Source organism: Spea bombifrons, chromosome 2, assembly GCF_027358695.1.
Source record: "Spea bombifrons isolate aSpeBom1 chromosome 2, aSpeBom1.2.pri, whole genome shotgun sequence".
Lineage (NCBI taxonomy): Eukaryota > Metazoa > Chordata > Amphibia > Anura > Pelobatidae > Spea > Spea bombifrons.
This window is the reverse complement of record NC_071088.1, coordinates 94,753,432-94,778,834: the sequence shown is the minus strand read 5'-3', so window position 1 is coordinate 94,778,834 and position 25,403 is coordinate 94,753,432. Positions and strand designations below refer to the sequence as shown.

At 39.3% G+C, this 25,403-nt stretch overlaps 1 protein-coding gene across 1 annotated transcript in view; it reads right to left on the bottom strand.

The window, feature by feature from the left end:
* The window catches only part of COL4A1 (collagen type IV alpha 1 chain), a 72,048-nt gene that overhangs the window by 7,818 nt on the left and 38,827 nt on the right, over positions 1 to 25,403 (bottom strand). Inside the window, exons 14-43 of the mRNA XM_053455264.1 lie at positions 25,224 to 25,268; positions 24,799 to 24,858; positions 23,501 to 23,545; positions 23,250 to 23,303; positions 22,685 to 22,726; positions 22,488 to 22,581; positions 21,774 to 21,809; positions 21,050 to 21,205; positions 19,582 to 19,677; positions 18,153 to 18,242; positions 15,862 to 15,932; positions 15,585 to 15,776; positions 14,929 to 15,097; positions 14,519 to 14,611; positions 14,338 to 14,442; positions 13,489 to 13,586; positions 10,404 to 10,554; positions 9,963 to 10,076; positions 9,570 to 9,737; positions 9,315 to 9,404; positions 7,262 to 7,414; positions 4,790 to 4,888; positions 4,618 to 4,707; positions 4,272 to 4,411; positions 2,772 to 2,898; positions 2,604 to 2,684; positions 2,324 to 2,422; positions 1,276 to 1,326; positions 645 to 830; positions 99 to 232 (exon numbers count right to left, since the gene is read on the bottom strand). Of these exons, the coding sequence (XP_053311239.1) occupies positions 99 to 232; positions 645 to 830; positions 1,276 to 1,326; positions 2,324 to 2,422; positions 2,604 to 2,684; positions 2,772 to 2,898; positions 4,272 to 4,411; positions 4,618 to 4,707; positions 4,790 to 4,888; positions 7,262 to 7,414; positions 9,315 to 9,404; positions 9,570 to 9,737; positions 9,963 to 10,076; positions 10,404 to 10,554; positions 13,489 to 13,586; positions 14,338 to 14,442; positions 14,519 to 14,611; positions 14,929 to 15,097; positions 15,585 to 15,776; positions 15,862 to 15,932; positions 18,153 to 18,242; positions 19,582 to 19,677; positions 21,050 to 21,205; positions 21,774 to 21,809; positions 22,488 to 22,581; positions 22,685 to 22,726; positions 23,250 to 23,303; positions 23,501 to 23,545; positions 24,799 to 24,858; positions 25,224 to 25,268 (3,129 nt within the window). The remainder of the gene's footprint in view (positions 1 to 98; positions 233 to 644; positions 831 to 1,275; positions 1,327 to 2,323; positions 2,423 to 2,603; positions 2,685 to 2,771; positions 2,899 to 4,271; positions 4,412 to 4,617; positions 4,708 to 4,789; positions 4,889 to 7,261; positions 7,415 to 9,314; positions 9,405 to 9,569; positions 9,738 to 9,962; positions 10,077 to 10,403; positions 10,555 to 13,488; positions 13,587 to 14,337; positions 14,443 to 14,518; positions 14,612 to 14,928; positions 15,098 to 15,584; positions 15,777 to 15,861; positions 15,933 to 18,152; positions 18,243 to 19,581; positions 19,678 to 21,049; positions 21,206 to 21,773; positions 21,810 to 22,487; positions 22,582 to 22,684; positions 22,727 to 23,249; positions 23,304 to 23,500; positions 23,546 to 24,798; positions 24,859 to 25,223; positions 25,269 to 25,403) is intronic.

Below are 25,403 nucleotides of genomic sequence, written 5' to 3'. Positions count from 1 at the left end.
ATTGCATCATTTGGTTTATCATTCCAGTTTACATATAACTACCTAGGTTCAACCATCTAACCCTCAAGGTCCTTATTAGATGTTAAAACATAGCTCACAGGAAGTCCTTGAATTCCAACATCTCCTTTAATCCCTTGAACACCAGGAGCTCCAGGCCATCCTCTGTCTCCCTTTTCTCCTTTTTGCCCATCCTGTCCAGGTATGCCAGGGATGCCTACAGGTCCGGGAAGACCTAAAAAGAACATAAAATCCGTATTTTCAGAAGAATTTCACAATATTAAATTTCAATGTGTTTCAGACATTTCCTCAGAGAAGAGCTGGACAAATCTAAATAGACCAAATGATCCAGCTTGGTTGTTTTTAGGAGCCTGAATGGGATGCATCTTTAGAGGTCAACACAAGATATAGTAGCACAAAATATCAGACACCAGAAGTAAAATATGCCACTGGGCTTCACTCACATTGGATACTAATTGATTTAACCTTAGGTAGTCTTAAACAATGGGATTTCTTAGACTAGCCATTGTACGGAATCTAGATTTTTGGAGGACCTTTAGCAGCAAGTGTATATTTTTTCCAGCCTAGTGAAAATGGGAGAATAAAGGACAGGGAGAGATAATCTACATGCACATCATTATTCTTACCTGGGAATCCTGTCTGACCATGTTGTCCTTTTTCACCTTTAGGTCCTTCCATAGCAATTCCTTGTGGACCAGGGAAACCTGGTGGTCCTTGAATGCCCTGACTTCCAGGGAATCCTTGGTCACCTTTGATTCCAGGAACACCAGGACTTCCAGGTGAGCCAGGAAATCCAATATCACCTTTAGCACCTAAAAAATAATTTAATTTAGAGTAAACTTGGCTGTAAAAGCACAAAAATATAATAACTTGACCATAGTGTCTCAGTGACTAAGGGCCTTGGGATAAATCACTTGTGTTTAAAGTTATTATTGATGTGACTTATCGCACCTTTTGTAACATTATGTGGACTGTGTAGTTAACAATTACAATGCAGACCACCCTGCTTATTCCTTCTACCACCAGTGTAGTTCATTGTTGAAAGCAAAGTGCTACATTGAAAACATTTGTACTTTGTTTTGCATTAGTCATAAGGGGCAATAGGCTAAAGAGGTGCAATGATTTGCTCACATGATTTTTGTGAAATGAGATTGTATTGAAACAATTGAAACATCTAAAACATATAAATGGCAAAATAACTACAGCTGCTACAGTGCAGTGATAAAAGATTCTAATTGCAATCCTGTTGTTTCTTACCTTTCTCCCCAGATGCTCCTGGATATCCAGGAAGGCCTCTGCCAGGTAATCCTTAAAATTTTAAAATAGAAAACCAAAATAATTTTAAACAATTATCAGACAATTAGCAAATGCCCTCTCACTGCAAGTATAAACATGGGATATTAAAAACTAAGCTTTATTACCATTCCAAACACACAATAAAATGCCTCTTTGAAGTTTTTTGGGTTTTAGTTTAATTGATTGATTTGATTTTTTGTTTCATATGGCTGGTGAGCATCTGGTTTAAACACATCACAGATGTAAAGCTTACCCTTAACTTATAACTTTATATGTTGTGTGACAGTGTGAACCCCAGGGAGATGATTAGCATGGCATCTGAGTACAGCTGCTAGGCAGATTATACATATGGGTCCCTGGGGTGGAGCAATTGGAGAGCAGGGTTTGCCAATGCTCCATTCCCCCATTCTGTGGAAACTCCATGCCGGGTTTTCCGGGAGGCAAGAAATCTGCAGGATCCTGTCCGGGATTTCTATGAGGCCGGCGTCAGGCCCAGGTGCTGGGCATTAAAAACCCCTGGAGGCTGATACTCAGGGAGACTGTTGGGGGAAGAGGAGGTTCCCTGTGCTCCCAGGGCAAGGAGAGGCCCTGAAGAAGACAATCCCTGAGCCAAGTGAGGCAATACCTGCCTGGACGTTTTGTGTGTTGTCTGGGGGAGGTTTTCCAGAGCCTGGTGTAGTTGGGTCTGGCTGGGAGGTTGAGGTAGTGGGTGATTAGGCTGGTCAGTTTAGACCAGCATAGTTAAGTTAGAGAGGGCTCCAATTGGGAGCTAGGTTTTATTTTTATGATTTGGTTTTGGGGTTTAAGCGGTTAAAATAAAGTGCTGTTTTGTTCAAAGCTGCTGTTCCTGACTCTGATTGCCCTAGAGGACTGTGCTTAGGACCCCTAAAAGAGACATGTATGGCCCTCATGCTATAGGGTTTGTCACAGTTGTCACTATATGATTCCCAGCAATATAAACATATTAAGACATGCATCAATCAGATTTATGTTACAGTGGGTGACTTACCTGCATCACCCTTCTCACCAGGGGACCCTGGGATACCATCATAGCCACGTTCACCCTTCTCACCAATGGAACCAGGAGGGCCCTGGATACCAGGCTCACCTAAAATAAATTTATTTTATTGTTACATTTAATTTGATCAGGGAAAATGAACACATGAACTAGTGAATTTCATTTTGCAAACAGAAAAATGATATTGCAAATTATTATATCTAGAAGTAAACCAAGTAAGTTGAGAATTTGTCAATAATCATTTACTCATCATGTAAAAACTAATTCTTACCTGGTTGTCCTTTTTGCCCAGGAACTCCATCAAATCCAGAATGCCCTTTGGCACCCTTTTCTCCAGCAAGTCCTGGACTACCTAGTGAATACATTATTTAAATAATGTTAATTTCTACAATTATGTCATATAATTAAGAAGAACTTATGATATACTAAAAGAACTTACCTGTAAAACCCGGCGCCCCTGGGGAGCCAACAGAACCTGGTAAACCAGGCATTCCTGGAAGGCCCAAGTCACCTTTTTCTCCCCTTTCACCTGGCAAACCTGGATGACCCTCTCTTCCATGATCACCCTGTAGAAAAAATGTAGAAACATATAATCCTTATTCTGTTGGTGTCCACTTAAAATCCATGGGAGTTTAAAATGGCAACTTGTCAGGGGCTTGGATCATCATCTGTCACTTCATGGTCATTGGCAGCATGCATTTAAAACACAAAGTTATAGTAAAATCAAACATCTTCAAAGGGGACTTCACAACATTGCCAGTGGTTCCTGTTTTATCATTTTATAATCTAATTCCAGGACACTCCTGTATGTTTTTCTCTCCATATATGTGTATTTTGTTTCTCAGAAAACCTAACAATCCTATACTAGGGCAGTAACTTACGTTAGGTAAATGCAGCACTTGCCCCAGGTGCCACAATGTGAGGGGGATTGCTTGAGCTGCTTGGCAGCAATGCCCCAGCCCCGTCTTGTGTTTCTCAAAATTAATGTAATATCATTGCAGGGCCCAGCCTATAACTTTTATTCAGATACCTCGTTATAGCTCAATCTATTCAGACCTCCCATCACCAAGATATGTCTCCTTGGTTTACTGTTAGAATTCTGATCATCATCCCAACTGGCAGTCTGACAATCTACTTTGGGCCACTGGTGTCCCGTTTTGCAGAACATGTCATATGTATGAATTTGTTACTTTCTAAACATGTTGGCATATGTCTTTGAATAATGGAGATATGGTAATTGTGCTTTCTGTATGTTTTGCTTTGGAAAATGTAAAGATGAACATTGTTGACTTGAGGTTTTTAAACCAAACTCAAATTAGATAATATTATATTTTCTACTGATATTCACTCATATGTTTCCTCAAGAAGCGTGCGAGAAACAGTGGCTCACAGCTCTAGCCACCAGCATATAAAAAGCATCTCACAGAGTATCATTAATAAATGCCCAGCCTGAACTAAAGAAAAAAGACTTCTGTTGGACTGCGATAGACCTACTGGAAGCTTAGTATTTTGGAATAGAAGTCAAGGCTGTTTCAACCAAGCCCCAAGACCTACACCATACTCCACAGAAACACATTTATATCAAGGGTTTTTTTTTTATTAGTGACACATACTGTCAATCTGACCCTTTCTCATTGGAATTTCAGGGTAAATAGCACAGAACATTCTCTCACAATTGAGCTCACATATGCACTTCGCACCAAAGGCATCACAGTTTTTTTAACTATAGTGGCAGTGGTGGTAAAGATGAGAAAAAATGGGAAAATACAGCCAAGATGCCTCTGGACATAGACATTATTCTATGAACCGCACATGTACAGCAAAGTCATAGAGATGCTGGATGGGTTTATCAGAATGCTGTTTGTGAAGTTATTTCCCTACAATATGTACCACTGGGTGACTAATACATGGCATGATAAGTGTTAGCTGGCATAATTACCTTGAAACCTGGAGCCCCTGGGAAGCCAATACCTGGAAGTCCAACTTCACCTTTTAATCCCTTTTCGCCTTTGACACCCTCAGAACCCTTGACTCCTGGAGTCCCTGGAATGCCATGTTCCCCTTTCTGTCCAGTAGGCCCTAAGTGTAACACAAGAAAAAACAAAGTCTAAGAAAAAAACACAAAAGTCTAAAATCTGTCTAACAACCTGCAAATTTTCTTGTTGCGAGAAGCATGTTCCCGGGCAACTCATAGAACATAGAATATTACCAAATCTACTTCTGCTTCATCAAACTGCAAAATTTATTGTAGGACCAAAAATGCTTATCAAAGTGTCTTCTGTTACCTGGCAAACCCATTTCACCCATTGCTCCTTTTAGGCCTGGACTTCCTGGAGATCCTGCTAGTCCATGAAAACCTTTTTCACCTTTTGGTCCTGTAACAATGTAAGTGAATATTAGCAATAAATGGTGTCCCAGATGGAGTTTCACATATACAATTTGTTGTAAATGGCATACCTGGTTTTCCAGGCATTCCTTGTTCTCCATCTTTTCCAGGCATTCCTGGGACTCCAAAGTCACCCTGAGATCCCTTTTGCCCTTCAGTTCCAGGATATCCTGCGTATAGAAAGGAATTTGTTATTTTTGAAAGCTTTCTGTAGATATGTTTCAATGTAGTTTTAAATGTTATTGTGTAGTTAGTTTACATAATGTTCTACCTGCAGTAAAATAATTACATGCTACATTGACAAATACACTTATAAAAGTGTTTTATTAAATTCCTGGTTGATGATGTAACGCTACAGATTGTATAAATATGCATTTATGGATCCTGGTGGATGTTTTTCTTGAAGCTTACTCCATAAATGCAGTAAGACTGAATACTACATTCTAGCACAGTGATGGCGAACCTATGACACGCGTGTCAGTGGTGACACGCGTAGCCATTTGGGGTGACACGCGCAGGATTTCCTGCGATTCATCCTCGGCTCCTGCACGGCCGCCGAGGATGAAAGAATCTGTGCTGGAGGACCCGTTCTGTGCTGGAGGAAATCCTGCGCGTGTCACCCCCCCAAAAAAGGGGGGGGGTCGGGACGTGCGTTAGCGTAACTAGCGGGGGGCGGGGCGGTGGAGGAGCAGGCTCGCAAGGAGCAGGCTCGCAGACCACCGGCTCCCTTGAGTGATTTTAAGCCGGTTCAAGGATCTCCCTTGAACCCGTCTTAAAATCACTCAAGGGAGCCGGAGGTCTGTTAAAGACCTCCGATACCGCTCCCTTGCGATGCGCGCGGCAACAGCTGTTGTGCGCCGGGGTTTGTTGTTAGATCCCGGCGCACAACACTGAAGCCGCGCCCACCGCTGTCCGTGCCCTCTGAACCCCGTGCCCTCGGAAGAAGAACTGAAGAAGAAGAGGAGCGAAGAGCAGGAAAAGGAGATGTAAGGAGAAAAGAGGAAAGGTAAGAAAGCATACAGTGAGAGTGGATTGGTGTATGTGTGTGGATTGGTGTATGTGTGGGGATTGGTGTATGCATGTGGATTGGTGTATGCGTGTGGATTGGTGTATGCGTGTGGATTGGTGTATGTGTGTGGATTGGTGTATGTGTGTGGATTGGTATGTGTGTGTGGATTGGTATGTGTGTGGATTGGTGTATGTGTGTGGATTGGTGTATGTCTGTGGATTGGTGTATGTGTGTGGATTGGTATGTGTGTGGATTGGTGTATGTGTGGATTGGTGGATGTGTGTGGATTGGTATGTGTGTGTGGATTGGTATGTGTGTGTGGATTGGTATATATGTGTGGATTGGTATGTGTGTGGATTGGTATGTGTGTGGATTAGTATATACGTGTGGATTGGTATATGTGTGGATTGGTATATATGTGTGGATTGGTATGCGTGTGGATTGGTATATATGTGTGGATTGGTGTATATGTGTGGATTGGTATGTGTGTGAATTGGTGTGTATGTGTGTGGATTGGTATGTGTGTGGATTGGTATGTGTTTGTGGATTGGTATGCGTGTGGATTGGTATATATGTGTGGATTGGTGTATGTGTGTGGATTGGTATGTGTTTGTGGATTGGTATGTGTGTGGATTGGTATATGTGTGGATTGGTATGCGTGTGGATTGGTATGCGTGTGGATTGGTAAATGTGTGAGAGTGATAGGTGTTATGCTGTACCATTTCCAATGTATTTTTCATTATATAATTATGCTCTAAAGTACATCATAACTCCCATCACTCTATACTGTTCCATACAGTGGCAGAGCTGGGAGGCAGAGGCCTTACACCCCCACCGCAGGACTCCTGAAAGGTAAGTAGTTACTAAGCAGGTATGTTAAATAATTTGTTTTTGGTTTATTAAATACAATTATATATTGCAATTATACATTTTTGTAGTTTAAACTATAAATTGCGCAAAATTATGTTTTTTTGTCGAAGTGACACACCACGCGAGTTATGCTCGATTTTTTGCCGATTTTTGACACACCGCGCCAAAAAGGTTGCCCATCACTGTTCTAGCACCACCACTGGCTACCTGTTGCAGGCCACACAACATGCCTGGGAACTTCTTCACTCTGGCTACCCAGAGCCTTCCCTTGCGGGACACAGCCAGGACTGCACACTGACATAGGCGGGCGGTCCAGTGATGTCAGTGGGTAACACCCCCATTTAAAGGGAAAATGGACAGGAATGGGGCGAGGATTCGGGTCTTGACCCAAAGAACCGGAGAAGCCAGAGATCTCCGGGTGAAACCCGGAGAGTTCCCAGGTATGTCACACAATATTGACAGGAACAAAAATTACTTAAGTTACATTAATATGGAGCATTCATTAGTCCTATGCATTGGCTCATTTTGATAATGTAATGGAAAGTACTGTAGGGTACCTCTTTTCCACTAGAACTGTACAAAGAGTACAAAACTATAATCTCCCAAATAAACCAATTATATTTTTTATTTGGTGAAGTAAGCCAAAATTCAAGAACACCCATACCTCTTTCTCCTTGCTCGCCCTTATCACCCTTCATGCTTTCCATATCTATGTCTTTCATGGAACCCGGGGGGCCAGGTAATCCTTCTTCTCCCTTTTGACCTTTTAGTCCTGGAGAACCAGACAATCCGGGGAAGCCAACTGGACCAGGGTCACCTGCACAGGATAAACACCTTGATTAACCATCTGTTTTAGTTAATTGGTCTTATGTTAATGCAATTCAACTGTTGTAGTTTCAATGAGCTTATTACTATGGGTTTAATTCAACAAGTTTTTTAAACTTGAATAACTTATAAAATGCAGTTCAACATGGTACACAGAGTTTTAATGTGTCTACACTAGATATCTTCATAGAGACTATACAAAATTTAAAGACATTTAACACAGAGTAGAAGGTCAAAACCTTTACATGGGAAGATAGCTAAAATACAATATATTAGTGACAATATAACCAATTCAAAGCCAATACAGTTTTTATAACATAAAAGTTATCAGGCTATACCTGCACCACCTTAATACAAATTATTATAATTTTACTTACATTTGTAATTTTAAATATTGTATTTTACTGTTTGAAAATATTTAATTTTGGAAAAATCTCTACAAATATGAGAATATGCACCGGTAACAAGTACATGGTAATTATATGATAACCTCAAGATATCTTCAACATTGCTCCCAAACTACTGAACATAGCTGCAGGAAGCTTCGATCTACATCAGAGTTCTACCACTTAAAATTCATAGAACGTTCTACTACTTATACCTACTCTTTGCTAGGCAAACCTACTTCCCTTCCCTTCTTGTCTCATAACCCTAAACACATTTCGGCATCTTCAATTCACTAATACCCATTCATGGCCATCCCTACCATTAGCCCAGTAACCTGTGATGTTGCTACTTACAATAAAAATGACACAATAAGGCATGTAGTCTCTACAGGCTCTCCCTCCTGCAGCCCCATCTATTCAACTTTTTCTTTTCACATACCCTCAACTCTCCTTCTTCCATTACCCAAAGCAAGCTTTCTCCAGTCACAAAAAGAAGGTTTCTGCTATCTTTTTTCCTCTCATCCAAGCATTGACTCTGACCTCTCATTCATCCCTCACATATAGTATAGTTCCAGAAACTGCTGCCTACAACTTAAAATCATTGCCATTGGCATACCTTCCTTAACCATTGCTCTACTAACAACTCTCTTCTCTGTCTGCTTATACGGCTTCAGGATTCAATTTAAAATCCTGATTCTCACCTACAAAGTTTCCTCTACCTACTACTTTGCACATATTGTGAAATACACACCTATCTGGTCCCTCCACTCATATGATGATTTTTACCTATCCTCTGTCCTATACTCTACATCTCATCTTTAAATACAGTACTTTTCAAAGGTTGACTCTTTCTAATGGAATGTCCTCCCAAATCTTGTCAGACTCTACCTAGTATCTAATCCTTTAAAGTTTAAACTAGGACTTGCCCCTTAATGGTAACTTCCCTGCTTCCAACTATCACTGCCTCACCATTCCTAGTCTCACTCCTGCTGTTAGGTGTCTCCCAACATACCTTCTTACTCTTCTGACAGTCTGTCCATATGTATAGTCTTATAATTTACTGGAACCCTTTTACACTGGCATACAGTTGTGTGGGTGGAATACCTCAAATATTTGCACTCTCTCCTGCTAGCTAATACCATAGTAATTAACTGCTTACTAAACCACGCAACCGTCTACTTTAGTTAGCTGGTTTACTCTGGTGCCATTTAGCCCAACTCACCAGCCAACTGCTTTTGTGCCATATGGCAATTGTACTCCATAGTGACCAATCATCTCTGCACAGAAGAAACATTAATATAAAATGGCAAAGTCAGCTATTTATAATAAGTGACCAAGCAATCAATTTGTGCACAAGCTGGATAGCGTTTCAAAAAGTCACAAGTTTCATGTTCAGTTTTTGCTATCATGGGGTTTCAAGATAAGGTATAGTATTTTCTCATGACATTTATAATGCTAGAATAACATGCTATTTTAATTATAAGCTACAACTAATATTGGACTTGCCCTTTTCTCCTGGTTGCCCTGGATTCCCAGGTGATCCTGGTGAGCCAACAGTTCCTGGTGTTCCCATCACTCCCATTTCTCCTTTTTGTCCTGAAATTACAGAGCACTCATGCATATATATATATATATATATATATATGTATATATATATATATATAGATTAATTTAAAACATACCTTACAAATATAGATTTCAGATTATGAAGAGCGCTAAAACAATATAAGATGTAACTGAATTAAAGGGACAAGAATTTACCAGGAAGTCCTGGAAAGCCCTCTTTCCCTGGTAGGCCCGGTAGGCCAGCTGTTCCTGTCGCGCCTGTGGGCCCGGGGATGCCGCTGCTTCCTTTGTCTCCCTTTGGTCCAGGCATATCTGTCCCAGGGTAACCAGGAAAACCTCTATCTCCTTTAGTCCCACCAGGTCCTGAAATTTGTAAAGATGTATTATCAGTAGTGAGATAATATGATGTTTATTCTCTGCCATAAACATTAAAATTACTTCTAGGTAATTGAGTGGATCTAACCGCAACGATCAGAGTGAGTTGATCATCAATTAGTGATGCCTCTTAGTGATCTATAGATTCTAGAAGTAAAAGATGAGTATATGTAAACTGCAAATAATAACTACTACTTTTGTATATACATTTACCTGGTAATCCTGGTGGTCCTTGTGGCCCTTGTAGTCCTGGTTGACCTTGTGGACCCATTCCTGGGACACCAGGGGGTCCTGGTACACCAGGTGCTCCAGCAGGTCCAGGTTCACCTTATGAGAAAAGGACAATGTGTAAAAATGTGTACAATTTATAAAAAACAGTCTACAGTGTAACATTCACTATACCAGTAAAGTATCTAATTTATTAACACAAATGGTAAATCTACTAACTATCCAGAAGTTTGTGAGTATTTTGGTATAACAGGATGGGGCTATGAAACCATGTTCCCATGTGTAAACATCTCTTTGGTGAATGATCTTTTGATGGTACTGCAAAAGCCATTGTACTACTTTCAAAGAAACAGGTTGTCAGAGACAAGAATTTCCATTCTTATCACACACCACATAATATGTTTTTTTATACTGTATTATTTTTACCTTTAACTCCCAAATAGCCAGGAACACCAGGTAAACCTTGCTCTCCTGGAATACCGGGAGGTCCTTGATTTCCTTTTTCTCCAGTAAACCCAGCTGGCCCAGGTGCACCCGGTAGGCCTTTTTGCCCTGGAAGACCAAATCCTGGCTCACCCTAAATATAAGAAAAATAGAATTGTCATACAGAGAACATGAAGAGCAAACATACATTTCAAGGAACATAATAGCATAGTAGATCGGTTCTTATCTGGCGCTAAATTCTGTATTTCTATGTTACTACAGTAATGTCCGCTGCAAGAGGAGGAGATCAGGGCAGGCTCGGTTGGGGAGATCAAGGATCTCCTTCTAACTGGCTTAAAGACAATCAAGGGAGCGGGAGATCTGTTAATGCAAACCTCCGATCCTGCTCCTGTGCGATGCGTGCGGCAACTGATGCTGTACATCGGGATTTTATGTCATATCCCGGCACACAACACTGAAGCCGCGCCCACCGCCTTCCGCGCTCACTGTACTGGAAGGACACAGAAGAAGAAGAAGAGCCAAGGGGAAGAACGAAGAGGAGGAGGAAAAGTGACAGTTACAGAAAAAAGGAATACTATGCCATACATTACATGAATATGAGTATGAGTGTATGAATGAGTTAATTAATGTTTGTGAATGAATGTTTGTGAATGAGTGTGTGCATGGCATAGGGAGGCTGTAATCTAACTTCTATTATGCCCAGGTTCCAGCATGTACTGGCTGCCTGGGAATGATAGGATTGTGATTGCTGTTAGCAATCATATATACCGTATTTGCTCGATTATAAAACGACCTTGATTATAAAACGACCCCCCAAAATCTGAATATTAATTATAGGAAAAAAAGTTTTACTAGTAAATATTAATTAATGTAAACTATTTTTTCATATTTAATAAAAGCTATGATTGAGACAAATATTTTTTGTTTTTATTTCCTTTTATTTGCCAACCTGCACCCCAGTTATGCACATCTGCCCCCAGGCTTGCCACTCTGTCTCCCTGATATGCCTTATACCCCCCTACATGTCACTCTGTCCCATGATATGCCTTTTAACCCCCCTATATGCCACTCTGGCATTTCTGGAGGCAGAGTGGCATATAGGGGGGTTAAAAGGCATATCATGGGACAGAGTGGCATGTAGGGGGGTATAAGGCATATCAGGGAGACAGAGTGGCAAGCCTGGGGGCAGATGTGCATAACTGGGGTGCAGGTTGGCAAATAAAAGGAAATAAAAACAAAAAAAAGGGGGTTAAAGGCATTTCTGGAGGTCTGATTATAAGACGACCTCGATTATAAGACGAGGAGTATTTTTCAGAGCATTTGCATCGAGCAAATGCGGTATATATATATATATATATATATATATATATATTGTTACTTTTTTTTTTTTTGTCCAAGTAACACACCAAAATTGGACAGAAAAATTAAATAACAATATTACTTTATATATATATATATATATATATATATATATATATATATATATATATGATTGCTAACAGCAATCACACTCCTATCATGCCCAGGCAACCAGTACATGCTGGAATCTGGGTATGCCTGGGCATGATAGGAGTGTGATTGCTGTTAACAGTCATATATATATATATATATATATATATATATATGTATATATATATATATATATGTATATGTATATTAATATTGTTATTTAAATTTTTTTGTCCAATTTTGGTGTGTTACTTTCAATTAAAGTGTGGGTTTTTTTTCGGTTTCGGCCAAGTGAATGCTAAATTTTCGGTTTCGGTCCAGAATTTTCATTTCGGTGCATCCCTATACTAAGGCAGACACTGAGGTGGTAGGCCTACACCACATCAATGTTTGGCTTAGTACATAGTGATAGGGGTTATGCTGCATTATTGTCAATGTCTGTCTCAATGTTTATAGGGATTTTATGATAGGGATTACGCTGTACCACCCGCAATGTCTGCCTCAGTATATAATGATAACAGTCATGCTGTACCACCGTCAGTGTTTTGCCTCAGTATATAATGATAACAATGATGCTGTAACCCCGTCAATGTTTGCCTAACGATAGAAGCTATGCAGTTTTAAAGTGTGTGTGGAGGGGGGTGCCACATACAGGATCCGCCCCAGGTGCCAAATACTCTAGGTATTCCCGGTTCCCGCGCAATTTCTTGTGTGCGACGCCGCAGGATCCGATTGCAGACAAAAAAACCTTGTAATGTCTGTTTCATGATTGATTGATTGATATAAGTAGGGAGTGAATGTGTGTCATTGTGTGTGCTAGGTAGTATAAACGATTGGATGTGTTGATCTGTACAGTTGCACTGTCTTGCATGAATGGTGCAAATGGGGTATGAATGTCCAGTAAAAGCGGTTGAAGCCTTGGTGTGGCGTTACTGCTCACGTGGACTGACCACATGCTAATTCAACCAATTTGTGTGTCTGTGATCCATATAGTATAGTTGACATGGATGAGTGATCTTTGTAAAAATGGTTGAATTTACACTTTTCATTATTTTATTTAAAGATAAGTAGGCACTCAGTATCCACTTTAAACGTACAGAGAGGAACAGGTGGAGTTTACAGAGGAAGTGGCGGGTCTAATTTTAGATTAGAGGGGTGCCCGAGTTTAGTCTTGCCTAGGGCAGCACAAAGTCAAAATACACCGCTGCTGTTACATCAATACTTACCAGACCCCTAATTTAGAATTCCTTACTGCTTTGAATTTGCCTTTTGCTTATATCTAGCTTTGGACTACTTCAGATGCAGACTTAATCACATTCACACCATGGAATACTACAAAGTTAGGTAGTGAATTCCTGGGTAATACTAAGCCTGAATGGGAGATCAGGGACAATGCCCCCACTTTCTGGGAACTGTGCTTTAAACCAGCAAACAGTGTTTCGGTGCATTTTCAATTGTTGGTGCAATTCCACTTTGTTTTGTTCTTCAATTAGTGAAAAGGACCATACCTACTAAAAAGAAGGTAGTACATATCTAACACCTTGGCAACAAAAGTGAGTACACCCCTAACATGAAAGTTATGAGAATTCAAAGAATCAGACTAATATTCCTGGCTTACTTTTTGTCCGGGTGGTCCCTGTATGCCAGGTATGCCATCTAAGCCTTTTTGACCAGGAATACCATCCAGTCCTGGAGGTCCCGGCATTCCCTGGTGACCTGCAAAATCATAAACAAAAATGTTGATCATCTGATGGCTGAGCCATTCGATCTTAACATGTGGATCACAATTATGTGAAATGTTATTATATCTGATAATCCATTTTACATGGCATTGTCATTCATAAAAAACTGCGAAAATAAACACTTTACATATATATGTAGGACTACAGAGTGTGGCAACATATTTTAGATGTGTCTAGCTACTGATGTATATCCCGGCATCCCCTTAGTAGAAGAGCTTTCACAAAGTTTATCTAAGATTTTAGCTTAAAACACAACAAACTAATATACCATTACCATAGTAATACAACAGGAGAGATAAACTTTTAACCTTGTAATGCATTTACCTAGGCCAAGAGGGGGACTGGCACCTTGTGGCCTGGGGCAGGGAAAGTCAAGTGGCTTTTTTTTTAAAGTTTTGGAGGTGGCCGGGGGCCCCCTGGCCAGCCCACCCATGCCTGGGCCCATGGTTGGATGTTCCAGTCATTCTGCATATAACTCTTAGTCTTAGGTTTAGTAACTTGTTTAATAATAATGTATTAATATATTGTCTTTCACAGATGTATGCTTTTATTATTGTTCCTTAAGTCTGCACGGCCCTGGAGATGAGTTAATGCACATACATAAGTTATGTTAGGTATTTTTGCATAAGTAGGAACAAGTTGTCCACAAGTCAAGGCATTTTGTGTCCAGTTGAGCGCTACCAGCTCTGTAATTTGTACATACAATCTCAAATGGAAATACGTACCCTTTGCACCAGGAGGCCCAGGATATGAGACACCAGGTAGACCAGGTTCACCCTTTTCGCCTGGAAAACCCAGTCTTCCAGGAAGTCCAGGAGATCCCTTTTCACCTGTAAAAATTAGTGATTAAAATACATGTACATACAAAACTACAGATTTTAACCATTTAAATAGAGAAGGTAGTACCTTGGTCTCCTGGCAAACCAGGGGAGCCTGCATTTCCCATTGGCCCTGGTGTTCCTGTTTTCAAAATGACTCTTCCAGGTTCTCCCTTATTTCCTGGTAACAAAATAAGATACTTTGTGAGAAACACAGTGCAGATTACTTTTGTCTAGGCTATACATTACTGGGCTTATAAAATAATATAAAGTCATTAGTAAGGTATATGCTTAATGTATAGCCTTCCAATTATCCAAAGGATAGTACCAGCTACTACTGATATGCCAATACGAGGGTAATCATTTATGTGTGTATTTTGCAAGTGTGTGTTGTAAAGTTAAATTATAATAAGTTATTACATAAATAGGTGGTATATAACAGTATAATACTGATCTATTATACATGATTAGCTTCTAGTGAACAAATAAAATATTTACCTTGATGACCTGGAATGCCTACAAATCCAGGTACTCCTTGGTCCCCTTTTTCCCCAGGTTGACCTGCTGGCCCAACTCCTGGAAGTCCTGGGAAGCCTCGTTCACCAGATGGTCCAGGAAATCCAACATCCCCAGGAGGTCCACGTTCCCCTTTGGCCCCAAATGTTCCCTAGATATGTGTTAATGTTAATCAGTGGAATAACCAGTATATAACACTTTTGTCACCTTTAACAAACAGGCAAACATTTAAAACACAAATTGGAAACCATTCTGTATAACTATGGTTCTTACTTAAGAAGGGAAGCAAGGATTGTCATCTTTAACATAGTATAGGCCGGGAACAGGTAGAGCAGAGCAGGAATAAAATATAAAGGTGTAAAAATTAAGAACATGGATAGAATATAGGAGTCTTGCGGTAAGGGTTAAAGCACAATAACAGGAGGGTTGAAGGATAGAGAAGTGAGACAGGTACATTGACTGATCCATTTATTCTTCAGTCACCAATTAAGGTATGTGAAGATTCTGTTTTTAGGAAAGCGGATTGTAAAGTTATAAATGTTTGCATTGTCTTTGGGTTGACACAAGGTGAATACTTCTGTTAATGGAGACAGATCAAGATAACGCAACACACAATATTTGACTTAAAACAAACATACCGATACACCTTTGGGACCAGGTGGCCCATGCTGACCATCTCTCCCTGGCCTTCCCTCTCTTCCAGGAGTCCCTGGCTGTCCTGGAATTCCAGGATCTCCTTTATCTCCTTTCAGTCTTGATTCAAAATGTACTTCACCGGGTTCTCCTTTTGCTCCAGGGCTGCCCCTCAGACCTGGAATACCCTGAAGTCCCTAAAAGCAATGTACAATAAAATATTTTGAGGTACAGTACATAATCAACATACGCAAAGACAACTTTAATGTATATAAGACTTACTGGTGCTCCGGGTAGCCCATCAAAACCAGGTGGACCCCTATCTCCTTTGATTCCTGGCTGTCCAGGAAAACCTGGAAAATATTAATTATGTCTCAAATAGAGTATATTTCTGCCCATAACCCAAGAAACGTGGGTCTCCTAAATAATATGAACAAGAGATATCCAAAGACTATGGCTGATGCATGGACGTCGATATCCAAAATCTATACCTGTTGGGAAATCAGTGTTTCGCAATCTCAAAGGCTGGTTTCTATTCAGTATTCAGGTTGTGGATATTAGGAGGATGGAATTAGGAATTTGAGCAGGTGGATTTTTAGCAAACATTTAAAGTTAGAATGCCTATGGGAGAATCTGATAGGATGGGGGGGGGACTCCAGAGAATAGGTGCAGCAGGGATAAAATCTTGTAGAGGAGAATGGGAAGAAGTGACAACATTTGAAGAGGAAAGCAAGTCCTGGACAGGACATAACAAAGTGAACGGTTAGGGATGAATTTGAGAACAACAGCAAAGATATGGGGGTGCTTTAAATCTAATGCCAAAGGGTATGGGAGCTAATGGGGAAACTGGCACAGTGGGGCAGCAAATAAAGAACGATAGAACTAGAAAATAACTTTGGCAGAGTTTAGAAATGGATTGGAGTAATAAAGGGCAGAAACAATCTGATGCTACCTCGTTAGCTCAGTGTCTCCCCATATCTGTGCTCTCCCTATTGCTCTCCTGATATCCAGTTCCCGTCTCCTGCTGCTTTAACCTATTGATCACCTCCTGACCCAGATTGTGCCTTGACTACTCTTCTGCCTGCTGATTTAACCTGTTGAATACCAACACTGCTGACCCAGATCGTGTCCTGACTTCTCTTCTGCCTGCTGATTTAAACCTGTTGAATACCAAGACAGGCTTCTCGGACTCCCCTAGTCCACCTCCAGGTAGCTCCTTACAGTTGCCCCCAACTTCAACAGCTGGTCTGTACCATCATTGCCCCCAAACAAGTTGTCTGTGTTGCCAACATATGTAAACAGTAAACACACTTACACAAATTATACACACTTACTCATACTCACTAACACACTCTTCATCTTACCCCACTTACACATCCATGCTCACACACACACCTACACATCCATGCTCACACACACACAAGTACATATCCATGCCTTCATACACACACGAGTACGCATCCATGCTCACACACAAGTACACATCTATGCCCACACACAAGTAAACATCCATGCTCACACATACATAATTACACATCCATGCTCACACACCACATTATTACACATCCATGCTCACACACACACAAGTACACATCCATGCTCACACACACACACAAATACACATTGATGCTCACACACAATCAAGTACACATCCATGCTCACACACACACAATTACACATCCATCCTCACATACACACAAGTACATAGCCTGTGAGCAGCCTCGGCTTCACCGTGGGGTCCAAATAGTTTAGAAAGGGCCATACTGATCCAGGTCAGAAGGGCCCTTTCTAAACTATTTCGATTCAGTTTGAGGAGACAGGAACAGGGGGTCACAGAGGTCACACCGGGCACCCTAGAGGCACTGGCCCTGTCACCTCTGCAACAGGGCCAGTTAAGGAAAGGTAGATTATTGCATATGTGTCGTCAAACTAGAGGTGGTACTGAAATCCAAAAGAAGATATTAGAACTGGAGAGAAAAGGTGTAGACTGAAAACTGAGCTCTCAGCCACACCAATGGAGAGGGTAAAGGAGACTGAACAATTGCCAAAGAAAGGGATGCTAAAGGTATATTGAGAGAGGTAGCATTTGAGCCAGGAGGTAACTGTGTCATAGATGCCGTAAAAATAAAGGGTATGAGGAGAAGGGGTTGATCGGCAATGTCAAAGGGTGCCCCAGAAGGATGAGTAAGGAGAAGTGAACGTTAGTTCTAGTGATGAGGAGATCATTCGTAAACCCAGTAGGGCTTCTACATAGAAAACAGATTGAAATAGGGGAGACAGCATAGTAATTAGATGATGATGCACATATCCTAGAACAGATGGTGAAGAACCTTCCCTGGGGTCTAAGGAAGGTTCCCTTCAAATTAGAGAATGGGTTGGGAACAAGACAGTAAAAAGAGAAAGGTTGGGAGCAAGTACAGTGTGCAAAAACAAAAATTAAGGATGATTGGTTGGGACCTTTCCATTTTATATATAAAGAGACAACATATATATGGTATATTTTAATGATTTCACAACACACTGATAATACATTTGCTTATGAATGTTAAAAAAATAAATGCGTTAAATCTTACCTTGTTCTCCGGGAGGACCTTGGGGACCTGGATCTCCAGGAAGTCCTTGAGGAATCGTATCGCATGTTGGACAGGCATCTCCTTTGTCACCTAAAAATATTAAGAAAAGATTAATCTCTAATAGCTTGTGCCCAAAAATGTTCAGTAATTATAACACGGTGTGCAAAATACCTCATCCACTTTCTTGCCATCATTTTACATATGGGAGGCAAGTGTGATTTTAGTTATCATGGATCATCATGTAGCCCATGGAACCAGTGTAGCGAAGTGAAAGGGGCTTTGACTGGGTGAGGAGGTGGCCTTAGAATAATGGGGTTAAGGAACATTGGTTAAGGGACTTTGGAAGGTCCTGTATTAATAGGTCCCTCCATTTTGTGACTGTCACTTTTAATTAGTTTTTCTTGCCTGAATTTCCCACCCTCCCTCCCTGTTATTAGTAGGATGATTGAGGTTCTTCTCATCAGTGTCATTGTTGGTTAATAGGAAATAGTGTGTTTCTGGTTTGGTTGGTGTTGGTGGTTTCGAGCTGGTTGGTGGCTTAGAACCTGGTGTGGGAAAGGTGAATCTCAGTATGCTCTTTCCCGATTGGTTTTTATGTTGAGGTTAATGGTGCTGTTGTAACTTTGGGAAGGGGGTTGTCATTGTCAGGGGGAGGATTGTTTTTGTTTCCCAAACATATTAAAATCTGTGGCCATTTTTTATCCCAAACAGAACTACATAGAACACAAGTTTATCTTTCCTGAATTTGTTTTTTGTTATTGACAGGATTGAATCTGTCAATTTTAAGGGAATACAAGCTTAAAATTGCCAGATTTTATCCAGTCAATTACAAAAAACAATGTATATATTTTACAGGCCAGATAAATTGAACCAATCCATTCTGTTGAATTTAGAGCTAAATTGCAGACAGATTTTCACACAGCTGTAAGTGAAAATGCTTTGTGGAATATGTCTAGTTAAACACATACTTCATTATTAAACTGCATATTTTTTCAGGGGAACTTTGCAACTATATTTGTTAGGTAAATATGCAAGTATTAATTTCTGCAAGTGCAAGTAAATGTGACTATGCGAGTTGGACTTTTGTCACATGCATTCTAATTTTACCGGACAGATATCTCCTGTTGTTATATGAAGTTTTGTAAAGTGGTGTTATCACCATAACAACCAAAAGCAGACAACATTTGTTTATAATTACCCAAATGGCTGAAAAAAGGCAACCAAATGACTATTGTAAAACAACCATTGTGACCATTAATTTGTCATCAACATTTTAGTTACCAAAAACATTATTACTTTAGCTTCAGACAAAATAATGACAAGAGATTGATAACATAGTTTACTAATGTAATTTGTAACCGACCCCATTAGTTTGAGTTAGGCCTAGCACTGTCTCCCTATCACAATATGGTCTTTGATGGAAATGTACCTTTTTGTCCCCTCTCTCCTTGGAATCCCTGAAGTCCAGGCTCACCAGAAGATCCTGCGTCTCCAGGAAGTCCAGGTAAACATTCTTGAGTGGGATCTATACATTTAGTAAATGTAAACCAACACATATGGTTATATTTTAATAAATAAATTCAGTAAAAAAGTGAAAAAGAAAAACAAAAAAAAATTAGAAATGTTTAAAGACATAATTAAAAAATACGTTTCCTACAAGTAGTTTACCAATGGCAAAAAGGTTAAATGATGTGATGGGCTCAATGCCGAAAATCCCTCTTGCAGCACAATAGGTAAATTGATTTACCTGCCTTTATAAATACTACTAATGTGAATTTGATGTGTTCGGTCACAAAATACCAACATATATTTATAAACTGCTTGTGAGGTTCTTTTATGGCTTGACTTTTGGGGGGGGTTGTGCTTAAGAGACTCTTATACATAAGCCTGCAATGTAAGATCATTCAAATTACAGCACTGCATCACAGTATTTAAATAAATGTAAATATCTCTATGTATTATTTGTACAGTGCCGCTGACCTTCTTGAGCCATGTAGTCTTGAGGGATCACTAGACCTTATAATATCCCACTATGAACTCTAATTGCTACATGAAAACTGCTACAATAATAGCAAGGATTATGAGGAATCGGGGGAGGAAATCCAGAGCTACTGTTACCAAACAGTAGGAAGAAATATCTCAGCAATAAATTCAATAGGTCTGACTGATGCTTAGAGAACGTGAAAACGTCATTTCCCTGGATGGTCTCTTGATGCTGCTAAATGGAATTTGAAAGGGTTTGCCCTAGCAAGTAAATCTATTATTGCTCAAACATTCTGAAGAACGATCGATGAATCTGACTACAACAACATCCTTATAGCTTGGAAGAGGGAAGATAGAAGTGATATAATAGAAACATTTAAATACTGTGGCAGAGTTATGTATTTTTGTGAGCAGCAGGTTGCAGGTCATTATTCCTAGTATCATATGGTTAATAAATTAAGTACAGCTTCTTTAAGTTGGATGTAATTAACCTACGCTGCAAGAGTTTAAAACAGAGCCTCTGAAGGCATTTGGTTTGTGCTATAAGGGAGAGGGAGAGTCAGCCTTAAACCCTAATATAGTAGAAAATGTACTGTGTTTTGTTGAAAACGCTGGTCATCCTGCCACAGTACATATACAGGTTTAACAAAGTATACAACAGAAGTCATTTTCAGAAGAGGATAAATGTTAGAGGTCATAGTCTAAAGCTAAAGGGTCAAAAGCTTAGATTTGAACAGTATAAGATGTTTTACTTAGAGTGGTAGATAGAGTAGTAGTATGGGATAGACATATCTTGAATCTAAGACAAAACCAAGAATCATTTAAGTGAGAATCTTTAAAGTAGGAAAATAGACAGAGGGTTTCACCTAATAGTTGTTATATGCTGCCAATTGCTATGTTCCTATCCTACTTACCTATGGGGCCAGGAAGTCCAGGTAAACCTGGAAGACCAGGTTGTCCATCTCTGCCTTTTGGTCCCTCAAGAGGTAATCCTGGTAAACCACGCTCACCCTTTTCACCCCTTTCACCAGTAAGACCAGGTGCTCCAGTAGGTCCAGGGATAATCAAGCCTTTGAATAACACATTTGACATTAGTACTCAGACCTCAAAAGAACATGCATGAATAAAAGCACAGATGAATTGTTTTAGAGTTTGGGAAAAATCTGACAAAGTCAGTAGCCATGTGTGAAATACACTGTAAAAATGTAAACTGAATACAGACCTACGGTAAAATATCTCACCTTGGTACACAATTTGTTAAGACTTGTCCCTTTCTGATGGAATTCTAAAGTATATTATAGTATTTAGTGTCATTTCAGATTTATAAGATTCAATATAGAATTCTAATGTAAACATGGTGGAATGTCTAACACATTTTCTGAATCAGCAGATGTGCAAAATAGTCCATGGATTCCAAAAGTTATACCTATGCGCCTTTTTTTTTTGGATGGTAAAAGTGTATTGTACAAATTTTATTTTGTAACCATTTTAGAGTTGAGCTATGTATGCATTCTTGCCATATCTGGGATGCAAGTTGCATGTTGTGTAGATATCTGATACCTTGATCACAAATCCTCCCTACATCAAACATTATAAGGCAATGTGACCCAAATATTTTACACATTAGAAATATTTTACCTGGTGGTCCGGGATTTCCTGCAATACCTTTAATACCTTTGAATGAATGAAAAGAAAAAATTAAAAAGCGTCCTTTAAAAACTCATAAACAGTTTTGACAGCATTATAAGGTCATTGGGAGTCGTAAAGACGTGGCAGGTATTTTTCTTAATCTGTTCTGCGGTGTCTCATATAATCAGCAGATCATCAACACTAAGTTTTTGCTATCATTCTTATGATGAGATGATTTTACATATACATCAAAACCTATGTTGTATTTAAAACCGATGTTCCACCTATTCTGCTGATTTAACATATAATTAAGCTTAAATTGGGCTTGATTCCATTAACCTATGTTAACCTTAATCGGTTTCAACATCACTGATTAACACATGGCATGTGATTTAATAGCCTCCCTATAATCAGATCCCAAGTATAGAAACTAGACAACGGTACATCTGACACCTATGTATTGAAACCAATGCGAAGGGATCCCTAGAAAGTATTAAGGAGGTCTAGAAACCAGAAGGAGGTCTTAGGACTTTTAAAAGGTAAAACAAATGTTATTGTTTCCCTAGTGAGGAGTGACATGATTCTGCTGGCATAAAGCCCTGGGAAATAAGGGAAATACCCTCTAACCTACAGATTACCCACACTGTCTGCCTCCAGCAATTTGTAGAAGTCATATGGCAACCAAACAAACATGGGGGTACAAGTTTACAGTAAATAACATACCGATAAATCCCTTTTCTCCTTTGGGCCCAGGATAACCAGGTAAGCCAGGCTCTCCTTTCTCTCCAACAACTGTTTCCTGCCCATCATGTATCACCTAGACCCATACACAGCGCATAATAAGAGAAATCCAACATATTATGTTAGGATATTAAGGTCAGTTTTCAGTTCTAACATACAATATATATGTATATACTTACAATTCCAGGAGGTCCTTGTGGGCCAACATCACCTTTATCTCCCTGCAGGAAACAATAATGTGAGCATGTAGTACATAAAATACATAATAATAAATGTTATTGGATTCTGCATTTGTCAGACAGCAAGGCTCATGTCATGTCATTTATTGGGTGACAACAGGTTTCACAACACTTAACAATACCATGCAATGGGGATACAAAATAGTTAAAATACAAAGAGTATTACGCAGCACTCTGCAATTGGTACTAAGTGACATGTAAGTCTGTCCCCAAAAATGGCAATCAAACAACAATCAATGACATTGTAAATCTGTGAACCTACTAAAAGATGCAATGTCCTAGGTGGGGGGTCTGGGAACCATGTTCTGCATATGTGATAGATTTTATAGCAAATCACGTATGTGCAAATGTTGGTTAATGCATTCAACTCATCAGTAAATTACGACATAGGAGCATATATCCAATGCATCAAAACCTATGGTGGATATATGCTCCTATGTCGTAATTTAGCTTGGGTAGGCCTCCTTTTTACAAACCCAATAGTGCAATAATACTTTCTACTCACTTTTACGCCATCTTCACCGCGGAGTCCAGGAGATCCTGGTACACCTGGGAATCCCTATTAAAGAAATGAGACAAGTAATGAATATATTTTTCTACTTTTTAACTCTTATAATTATTGTTATTAGTACATCCATGATTAATTTACACAAGAAATAAGGGTTGGAGATAGCTGGTATTGATTTCCAACTGGGTCACAGCAGGCTGAAGATGCTTCTTTGGATGTTGTACTGTATAAAATAAAACAATACTTACATCATGCCCCCTTTCTCCCTGATCACCATCTTTTCCAGGTTTCCCCTTAAATAAAATGTAAGTTAATTATTATTTATTGCACATTACATAAATATTGCACTGAAAATAAGCTTGACGCATGAAGATGTAAGAGAAGCATAGAATTGAACTCCAGAAAATGTTAGAAAAGCTAGAATTCTATCTGGCTACATTCACCCACGGAGGGTAGCAGATAGCCAAGGCCGGTTACAAAGGGCTCCTTTAGAAAGTGTTGGTCTCTTTTGAAGTGTTATGCATAATGAGGGGACAACTGTAATGGTAGCCCAAACACTAGGCAGTCCTCTATAAATGGGTAGAGTGGTGTATTTAATGCATGGTACATATCATCTAGGGATCAGACTTAAAAACCAATGTATGAAATAGAAAATGCAAATCCAGTATCTTAAAATCTATTCTGGGCACTGTTTTTTTTAAAATGACATTATGGAACTAAAAAGGTGCAAAGGAGGGCTACAAAATGAATAAGGGGATTGGAGGTTGCGTCTATATATGCTAGGAAATTGGCATGTTGGATATTATAAGATTGTATAAATATGTACAGTGCCAATATAAAGAGCTCTCCAGTGATCTGTTCATTCATAGAAATGTACAAAGAACAAGAGGTCATCCTCTGAGACTGGAAGAGTGAAGACTTCATACACAACAAAGAAAGGGATTATTTACAGTAGAGGCATAACATACAGGGCTATACATTAATATTTTAGAGCTTCTTGATTAAAGTATAAATCTGATTACCTTTTGAAGCCACAAAGTGATAAAATCTGAAAAATAGTTTAATTGGGGGGGTTTGCCTTTGTTTGGATCAAAAAAAGGAGGGTAGGTAGACCCTTGAACTTGATGGATTTAGGTCTTTATTTAACCTAACTTACTATGTTATTATGATAGTATTATGTGCCATTGTTATCAAAGGCAAAGCACTGGCAATGGTGAAGTGATAGATTCGGAGAAAAAGGCAGAAACCCAATAGTTTCTGGTAATTAACTTAAAGGATACTTTGATACTTGCTAAAGGATTAGATTTTCTCTAGCTTTCCTTCATAAAATATTGTATTTTGTATTACTGATTGTTCTTATGAGTATCTGTATAGTGACATAATTCAGTGATTATCATTTTTTCTTTTATATAGCATCATCATATTCCACAAAACAGAATATAGCAAGTAGTGCATAACATGAGAGTTTGGTCTTACTGAAACACAAGGATATTAGATAGTAAAATATAAATATCTGATTTAAAAAAAAAAAAGCAAAGATACTTACTCTTGGTCCTGGCTTTCCAGGTTCTCCCTTTTCACCTTTGATACTGGATAAAGGATCACCCTTAAAATAAGCACATTATATACATGAGCAAAAAAAATTTACAAAAAGCGTGGTTAATGATATCACTACGGAACCAGTTATGTAAAAAAAAAAAAGAAGAAGAAGAATGATATTTAAACAGTGGAAAGGAATCTATGGTAAAAACATGATGAGCACTGATGAACTGCAGCCTCAACATAAACCAATAATGCATCATATAGTATGGGCCAAATAACAATATAAAGAATGTGCCCTTTCTTCCATTCTGTTCATTACGTTTTACATCAGCCCAAACCTTTTGCTTTCATATGCCCCACAAACTAGTTTGTGTTCAAATAATAATTCATCAGATATATTTTTAAATAACTGTAATGCATTGTACTTACTGGATCACCACGTTCACCTTTTTCACCTGGAATGCCCTTTTCTCCCTAATAAGAAAAATTCAGAGTTCATATCCTTTAGGCACTTTAATCTAATGCCAAATCCACCCTCATCTTTAGAAACAGTCTGTGCCATTGATATATGTTGCAACTTCTTTACAACACAATACAAAACAGAACAGA